The sequence below is a fragment of the Crinia signifera genome, chromosome 6, assembly GCF_055691185.1.
Source record: "Crinia signifera chromosome 6, ASM5569118v1, whole genome shotgun sequence".
Classification (NCBI taxonomy): domain Eukaryota; kingdom Metazoa; phylum Chordata; class Amphibia; order Anura; family Myobatrachidae; genus Crinia; species Crinia signifera.
Window position 1 is genome coordinate 289,185,999 of NC_139222.1, and position 9,605 is coordinate 289,195,603.

General features: G+C 53.1%; 1 protein-coding gene across 1 annotated transcript in view; it reads left to right on the forward strand.

The window, feature by feature from the left end:
• Nucleotides 1-9,605, forward strand: part of ATRNL1 (attractin like 1) — a 656,009-nt gene that overhangs the window by 240,837 nt on the left and 405,567 nt on the right. The window contains exons 13-16 of the mRNA XM_083149894.1: nucleotides 453-667; nucleotides 1,431-1,549; nucleotides 3,143-3,275; nucleotides 3,453-3,634. Of these exons, the coding sequence (XP_083006020.1) occupies nucleotides 453-667; nucleotides 1,431-1,549; nucleotides 3,143-3,275; nucleotides 3,453-3,634 (649 nt within the window). The remainder of the gene's footprint in view (nucleotides 1-452; nucleotides 668-1,430; nucleotides 1,550-3,142; nucleotides 3,276-3,452; nucleotides 3,635-9,605) is intronic.

Consider the following 9,605-nt stretch of genomic DNA (forward strand, 5'->3'; position numbering starts at 1 on the left):
TGGGGCGTAGTACTGATCACTGGAGGGTCTGGGTGTAGTACTGATGACTGCAGGGTTGGGGTGTAGTACTGATCACTGGAGGGTTGGGGTGTAGTACTGATCACTGGAGGGTTGGGGTGTAGTACTGATGACCGGAGGGTTGGGGTGTAGTACTGATGACTGGAGGGTTGGGGTGTAGTACTGATCACTGGAGGGTTGGGGTGTAGTACTGATCACCGGAGGGTTCGGACGTAGTACTGATCACCGGAGGGTTGGGGTGTAGTACTGATGACAGGAGGGTTGGGGCGTAGTACTGATGACTGGAGGGTTGGGGCGTAGTACTGATCACCGGAGGGTTGGGGTGTAGCACTGATCACCGGAGGGTTGGGGTGTAGTACTGATGACCGGAGGATTGGGCTGTAGTATTATTACATTGTACACGAGTGACCCTGTATATCTGTCTCTTCCGCCAGGTCTATGTATATATTTGGAGGGTTCTCTAGCGTGCTTCTCAATGACATCTTGGTGTATAAACCCCCGAGCTGTGAAGCTTTCCGCACTCAGGCACTGTGTACCGGCGCTGTACAGGGCATCAGCTGTCTGTGGGACCGAGACCACTGCGTGTCATGGGAGACTGCACATTCCAGCAGCAGCAGCCTGTTCCGGGCCCACTGCCACAACAGATCCGGTAAGAGGCCAGGTGGCGGCACTTCCCTTCCTGAGAGTATAACCACTTTTTATAGGTTAACGAGTTTCAGTACGTGAATTACATTAGGATAATGGTTCTCTGAGCTGGTAACTTAATTAGAGCCATATATATAATAAAATAATAGAATTATACACCTCGTTGGCACTTTGCGGTACGTTTTCAGTTGCTGGCAGGTAAAGAGGGTCAGTTGTTGTCTGTTTGCAGTTCCAAGGATGCTTAGAGGGTTGCTCAATTCTGACCTCTTCTGCATAGGGCGCTGCTGTAGACGTGCGCCGACACTGATGGAATAGGGCGTATTATATACACGCCGTATGAGCCCCAACACGCCCTGCACATATTTATACATACTCCATACCGCCCGTCCACAGGATATTGTATCTCGGAAATATTTATATACACCACTTTAATTATCTGGGGTGCAATGTGCAAAATGTAGGGAAACAAACTCATTAATTGCTGCTATCATTGCACCATAAAAGTGTCTGTGGAACCGGTGGGAGCTCCCCCTGCAGCGCGGTTATCCGCCATTCCCCATCTATTCATCGCTTGTACTATTGGAAGTGGGATGTGATTGTACATCATCGCTTTATACGTCTTTTCTATTTTATTATTTTAATTCTCGCTTCAGTGATGTAGAACCTGGTGCAGGCTCTGGAGGCCGCGTGGAGCCTGGTCGCCAGTGGGAAGCACGTTCCTCTGTACGCCCTGAGTGTAACCTGTCATCTCTGACCCTCTCCCGCAGCACCAGCAGATGACAGATGCTACAAGAACACGGACTGTGCCAGCTGTACCGCCAACACCAACGGCTGCCAGTGGTGTGATGACAAGAAGTGCATGTCGCTGACCAGCAACTGCAGTGTGGTGAGAGGTCCATTCATTGTAAAGCCGGGGTCCCAGTAGTTCTAACCGTTATTGACATCACTCAGAGTGCAGCCCATCCAGTTACTAGAACCCAGTGACCTCACTGAGAGTGCAGCCTATCCAGTCACTAGGAAACAGTGACATCACTGAGTGTGCAGCCTATCCAGTTACTAGAAGCCAGTGCCATCACTGAGAGTGTAGCCTATCCAGTCACTAGGAGCCAGGTACATCACTGGGAGTGTAGCCTATCCAGTCACTAGGAGCCTGTGACATCACTGAGAGTACAGCCCATCCAGTTACTAGAACCCAGTGACATCACTGAGAGTGCAGCCTATCCAGTTACTAGGAGCCAGTGACATCACTGAGAGTACAGCCCATCCAGTTACTAGAAGCCAGTGACATCACTGAGAGTACAGCCCATCCAGTTACTAGGAGCCAGTGACATCACTGAGAGTACAGCCCATCCAGTTACTAGGAGCCAGTGACATCACTGAGAGTGCAGCCCATCCAGTTACTAGGAGCCAGTGACATCACTGAGAGTACAGCCCATCCAGTTATTAGGAGCCAGTGACATCACTGAGAGTGCAGCATATCCAGTTACTAGGAGCCAGTGACATCACTGAGAGTACAGCCCTTCCAGTTACTAGAACCCAGTGACATCACTGAGAGTACAGACCATCCAGTTACTAGAACCCAGTGACATCACTGAGAGTGCAGCCTATCCATTACTAGGATCCAGTGACATCACAGAGTACAGCCCATCCAGTTACTAGAAGCCAGTGACATCACTGAGAGCACAGCCCATAAAGTTACTAGGAGCCAGTGATATCACTGAGAGTATAGCCTATCCAGTTATTAGGAGCCAGTGACATCACTGAGAGTACAGCCCTTCCAGTTACTAGAACCCAGTAACATCACTGAGAGTACAGACCATCCAGTTACTAGAACCCAGTGACATCACTGAGAGTGCAGCCTATCCAGTTACTAGGATCCAGTGACATCACAGAGTACAGCCCATCCAGTTACTAGAAGCCAGTGACATCACTGAGAGCACAGCCCATAAAGTTACTAGGAGCCAGTGACATCACTGAGAGTACAGCCCATCCAGTTACTAGGAGCCAGTGACATCACTGAGAGTGCAGCCTATCCAGTTACTAGGAGCCAGTGACATCACTGAGAGTGCAGCCCTTCCAGTTACTAGAACCCAGTGACATCACTGAGAGTGCAGCCTATCCAGTTACTAGGAGCCAGTGACATCACTGAAAGAGCAGCCCTTCCAGTTACTAGAACCCAGTGACATCACTGAGAGTGCAGCCTATCCAGTTACTAGGAACCAGTGACATAACAGAGAGTACAGCCTATCCAGTTACTAGTAGCCAGTTACATCACTGAGAGTACAGCCTATCCAGTTACTAGAACCCAGTGACATCACTGAGAGTGCAGCCTATCCATTTACTAGGAACCAGTGACATCACTGAACTGTGTTGTGTATATATATTGTTATACTGACAGTCTCTGGTATGGTATAGGATACGCAGACATTTCTCCCTTATAATGTGCATTGCAGCTAATGTAGTGTTGTCTGTTCTCCAGTCTGTGAAGAATTACACCAAGTGTTATGTCCGGAACGAGCAGATCTGCAACAAGCTAACCAGCTGTAAGAGCTGCTCCCTCAACCTAAACTGCCAGTGGGACCAGAGGCAGCAGGAGTGCCAGGCCCTGCCCGGTGTGTATGCCCTCATGTGGTTGTGTCCTCATAAGTGTGACTCCCCATTGTGAGCTGTTGTCCTGCTCTCATCAGTCTCCTCATCTTCTGTTTGTCCATTATATGGATCTCCCAATCTGTGACGCCGATACACCGGGCAGAGGAGGCCTCTCATTGTGTCCCTGTTTGTGCTTGCAGCCCACTTGTGTGGAGAAGGCTGGAGCCATGTGGGAGACGCCTGTCTGCGGATAAACTCCAGTCGGGACAGCTATGACAATGCCAGAGTGTACTGCCACAACCTGAGCGGCAGCCTCGCGTCCCTCACCTCTTCTAAGGAAGTGGACTTTGTCCTGGATGAAATGCAGAAATATACAGTGCAGGTAACGTCTCCTAACCCACTGCAATCATCTCGCTGCCCTCCGCGGTAACAGGCTGGTCCTATCAAGCTCCCCCGGTAACAGGCCGGTCCTGTCACACTCCCCGGTAACAGGCTGGTCCTATCAAGCTCCCCCGGTAACAAGCCAGTCCTATCACACTCCCCCGGTAACAGGCCGGTCCTATCAAGCTCCCCCGGTAACAGGCCGGTCCTGTCACACTCCCCCGGTAACAGGCTGGTCCTATCATGATCCCCCGGTAACAGGCCGGTCCTATCAAACTCCCCGGTAACAGGCCGGTCCTATCACACTCCCCGGTAACAGGCCGGTCTTATCATGCTCTCCGGTAACAGGCCAGTCCTATCACACTCCCCGGTAACAGGCCGGTCCTATCACACTCTCCGGTAACAGGTCGTTCTTATCATGCTCCCCCCCGGTAACAGGCCGGTCCTATCATGCTCTCCGGTAACAGGCCAGTCCTATCACACTCCCCTGGTAACAGGCCGGTCTTATCATGCTCTCCGGTAACAGGCCGGTCCTATCACACTCCCCTGGTAACAGGCTGGTCTTATCATGCTCCCCGGTAACAGGCCGGTCCTATCACACACCCCCGGTAACAGGCCGGTCCTATCACACTCCCCGGTAACAGGCCGTTCTTATCGTTAACAGGCCAGTCCAATCACGCTCCCCCGGTAACAGGCCGGTCCTATCACACTCCACTGGTAACAGACCGGTCTTATCATGCTGTCCGGTAACAGGCCAGTCCTATCACACTCCCCTTCTAACAGGCCGGTCTTATCAAGCTCCCCCGGTAACAGGCCAGTCCTATCACACTCCCCCGGTAACAGGCCGGTCCTATCACACTCCCCGGTAACAGGCCGTTCTTATCATGCTTCCCCCGGAAACAGGCCGTTGTTATCATGCTTCCTCCGGTAACAGGCCGGTCTTATCATGCTTTTCGGTAACAGGCCGGTCCTATCACACTCCCCTGGTAACAGGCCGGTCTTATCATGCTCTCCGTTAACAGGCCGGTCCTATCACACTCCCCTGGTAACAGGCAGGTCTTATCAAGCTCCACCGGTAACAGGCCGATCCTTTCAAGTTCCACCGATAACAGGCTGGTCCTATCACACTCCCCGGTAACAGGCCGTTCTTATCATGCTCCCCCACGGTAACAGGCCAGTCCAATCATGCTCCCCCGGTAACCGTTCGTTCCTATCACACTCCACTGGTAACAGGCCGGTCTTATCATGCTCTCCGGTAACAGGCCGGTCTTATCACACTCCCCTGGTAACAGGCCGGTCCTATCAAGCTCCCCCGGTAACAGGCCGGTCCTATCAAGCTCCCCCGGTAACAGGCCGGTCCTATCAAGCTCCCCCGGTAATTGGCCGGTCTTATCATGCTCCCCTGGTAACAGGCCGGTCTTATCATGCTCCCCCGGTAACAGGCCGTTCTTATCACGCTCCCCTGGTAACAGGCCGGTCCTATCACGCTCCCCTGGTAACAGACCGGTCCTATCACGCTCCCCTGGTAACAGGCCGGTCCTATCACGCTCCCCTGGTAACAGCCGGTCCTATCACGCTCCCCCGGTAACAGGCCGGTCCTATCAAGCTCCACCGGTAACAGGCCGGTCTTATCATGCTCCCCGGTAACAGGCCGGTCTTATCATGCTCCCCCCGGTAACAGGCCGGTCTTATCATGCTCCCCCGGTAACAGGCCGGTCCTATCACACTCTCCCAGTAACAGGCCGGTCCTATAATACTCCCCCGGTAACAGGCCGGTCTTATAATACTCCCCCGGTAACAGGTCAGTCCTATCAAGCTCCCCCGGTAACAGGCCGGTCCTATCACACTCCCCCGGTAACAGGCCGGTCCTATCACACTCCCCCGGTAACAGGCCGGTCCTATCACACTCCCCCGGTAACAGGCCGGTCCTATCACACTCCCCCAGTAACAGGCCGGTCCTATCGAGCTCCACCGGTAACAGGCTGGTCTTATCACGCTCCCCGGTAACAGACCAGTCCTATCACACTCCCCCCGTAACAGGCCAGTCCTATCACACTCCCCCGGTAACAGGCCAGTCTTATCACACTCCCCCGGTAACAGGCCAGTCTTATCACACTCCCCCGGTAACAGGCCAGTCTTATCACACTCCCCCGGTAACAGGCCGGTCCTATCACACTCCCCCGGTAACAGGCCGGTCCTATCGAGCTCCATCGGTAACAGGCCGGTCTTATCATGCTCCCCGGTAACAGGCCAGTCCTATTACACTCCCGTGGTAACAGGCCGGTTTTATCACACTCCCCTGGTAACAGGCCGGTCTTATCATGCCCCCCTAATAACAGGCCGGTCCTATCACACTCCCCGGTAACAGGCCGGTCCTATCAAGCTCCCCCGTTAACAGGCCAGTCCTATCACAATCCCCCGGTAACAGACCGGTACTCTCACACTCCCCCGGTAACAGGCCGGTCTTATCATGCTACCCCCAGTAACAGGCCGGTCTTATCATGCTCCCCCCAGTAACAGGCCAGTCCTATCACACTCCACCGGTAACAGGCCGGTCTTATAATGCTTCCCCCGGTAACAGGCCGGTCTCATCAAGTTCCCCGGTAACAGGCCGATCTCATCAAGCTCCCCCAGTAACAGGCCGGTCCTATCACGCTCCCCCGGTAACAGGCTGGTATTATCGCACTCCCCCAGTAACAGGCTGGTATTATCGCACTCCCCCAGTAACAGGCCGGTATTATCGCACTCCCCAGGTAACTGGCCAGTATTATCACACTCCCTGGCAACAGGCCGGTCTTAACACACTCCCTGGTAACAGGCCGGTCTTATCACACTCCCCCGGTAACAGGCCAGTTTTAACACACTCCCCCCGGTAACAGGCCAGTTTTAACACACTCCCCCCGGTAACAGGCCAGTCTTATCACACTCCCAGGTAACAGGCCGATCCTATCACACTCCCCTGGTAAAAGGCTGGTCCTATCATGCTCGCCGGTAACAGGCTGTGTCCTGCTCCCACCTGTCCGGGATACCAGTTATCTGCTGGAGGAGGAGGATTACAGACAGAAGACATTCCCTTCTCCCATTAATTACACAACATCTCCTGCTCAACCTGTCGCTGTAAATTATTTATCAGAGTCATCTGTTGTGGTAATGTGGTCAGACGCTCTCTTGGCCACCGAGCATAGACCGCGAGCGCAGAGCAGATGAGGGCTGGTGCCGGCAGGGATGTTCCTGAGTGAAAGCCATAACACACACTTTATAACCGCAACGAATGGGCACCATTATCCGCAGCCTCAAACTGTGACCGAGACAAATGAACGGGATTATTCAGGCTCAGGAAATAGTATGTGCAGTGTGAGGATGGGAGGCAGAGTCTGCGCCATTTGTCTGGGTAATAGTCCTAGATGGGATGGTGTCGGTGTGAGGCACAGTCTGCGCCCTCCGTCTGGTTAATAGTCCTAGATGGGAGTGTGTCGGGGTGTGGATGTGAGGCAGAGTCTGCGCCCTCTGTCTGGGTAATAGTCCTAGATGGGATGGTGCCGGTGTGAGGCACAGTCTGCGCCCTCCGTCTGGGTAATAGTCCTTGATGGGATGGTGCCGGTGTGAGGCACAGTCTGCGCCCTCCGTCTGGTTAATAGTCCTAGATGGGAGTGTGTCGGGGTGTGGATGTGAGGCAGAGTCTGCGCCCTCTGTCTGGGTAATAGTCCTAGATGGGATGGTGCCGGTGTGAGGCACAGTCTGCGCCCTCCGTCTGGGTAATAGTCCTAGATGGGATGGTGCCGGTGTGAGGCACAGTCTGCGCCCTCCGTCTGGTTAATAGTCCTAGATGGGAGTGTGTCGGGGTGTGGATGTGAGGCACGTCTGGGCCCTCCGTCTGGGTAATAGTCCTAGATGGGATGGTGCCGGTGTGAGGCACAGTCTGCGCCCTCCGTCTGGGTAATAGTCCTAGATGGGAGTGTGTCGGGGTGCAGATGTGAGTCTGCGCCCTCCATGTGGGTGATAGCTGGTTACTCTGTGTATGAGTGGCATGGAGAGGGTTACTCTGCACAGCCTCTGTATGAGTGGCATGGAGAGGGTTACTCTGCACAGCCTCTGTATGAGTGTCATGGAGAGGGATACTCTGCACAGCCTCTGTATGAGTGTCATGGAGAGGGTTACTCTGCACAGCCTCTGTATGAGTGTCATGGAAAGGGTTACTCTGCACAGCCTCTGTATGAGTGTCATGAAGAGGGTTACTCTGCACAGCCTCTGTATGAGTGTCATGAAGAGGGTTACTCTGCACAGCCTCTGTATGAGTGGCATGGAGAGGGTTACTCTGCACAGCCTCTGTATGAGTGGCATCTAGAGGGTTACTCTGCACAGCCTCTGTATGAGTGGCATGGAAAGGGTTACTCTGCACAGCCTCTGTATGAGTGGCATGGAGAGGGTTACTCTGCACAGCCTCTGTATGAGTGGCATGGAGAGGGTTACTCTGCACAGCTTCTTTATGATCGGCATGGAGAGGGTTACTCTGCACAGCCTCTGTATGAGTGGCATGGAGAGGGTTACTCTGCACAGCTTGTGTATGATGCGCACGGAAACGCTGTAAAACCCTCATAATCCTGGGGAAACGTTCTCCATCCTTTTCTTTCATTACCCTGTCAGGGCAGATTTTATGTTTTGCATTAAAGCATTTTGTTTTAGACACTGCGTACAAGGTCAGCACAATGGAGAGGAATGAATGTCGGAGGCTCCTGCGGCTTTATGTCAGATAAAACAATGTATTTGTGTACGAGAGAGGTTTCTGTAATGCGGACCAGAGCTCCTGGAAATATACTTTTATATACATATAAGTTACCTCTGTCTCCCATCAGTGTGATATGGTAACACATAGTAATGTAACACACACAAATACATTGTATCAGGGCGGAACTGAATAAGTATCTGGAAGATGACTATAAACACTAATTTGCAGAAGCTGATGTGTGCGGGGATACTGTAGCTGTGCAGAAGCTGATGTGTGCGGGGATACTGTAGCTGTGCAGTAGCTGGTGTGTGCGGGGATACTGTAGCTGTGCAGTTGCTGGTGTGTGCGGTGATACAGTAGCTGTGCAGTAGCTGGTGTGTGCGGGGATACTGTAGCTGTGCAGAAGCTGATCTGTGCGGGGATACTGTAGCTGTGCAGAAGCTGATGTGTGCGGGGATACTGTAGCTGTGCAGAAGCTGATTTGTGCGGGGATACTGTAGCTGTGCAGAAGCTGGTGTGTGCGGGGATACTGTAGCTGTGCAGTAGCTGGTGTGTGCGAGGATACTGTAGCTGTGCAGAAGCTGATGTGTGCAGGGATACTGTAGCTGTGGATACTGTAGCTGTGCAGAAGCTGATGTGTGCGGGGATACTGTAGCTGTGCAGTAGCTGGTGTGTGCTGGGATACTGTAGCTGTGCAGTAGCTGGTGTGTGCGGGGATACTGTAGCTGTGCAGAAGCTGATCTGTGCGGGGATACTGTAGCTGTGCAGAAGCTGATGTGTGCGGGGATACTGTAGCTGTGCAGAAGCTGATTTGTGCGGGATACTGTAGCTGTGCAGAAGCTGGTGTGTGCGGGGATACTGTAGCTGTGCAGTAGCTGGTGTGTGCGAGGATACTGTAGCTGTGCAGAAGCTGATGTGTGCGGGGATACTGTAGCTGTGCAGAAGCTGATGTGTGCGGGGATACTGTAGCTGTGCAGAAGCTGATGTGTGCGGGCATACTGTAGCTGTGCAGAAGCTGGTTTGTGCGGGGATACTGTAGCTGTGCAGTAGCTGGTGTGTGCGGGGATACTGTAGCTGTGCAGAAGCTGGTGTGTGCGGGGATACTGTAGCTGTGCAGTAGCTGGTGTGTGCGGGGATACTGTAGCTGTGCAGAAGCTGGATGTGTGCGGGGATACTGTAGCTGTGCAGAAGCTAATGTGTGCGGGGATACTGTAGCTGTGCAGAAGCTGATTTTTGCGGGGATACA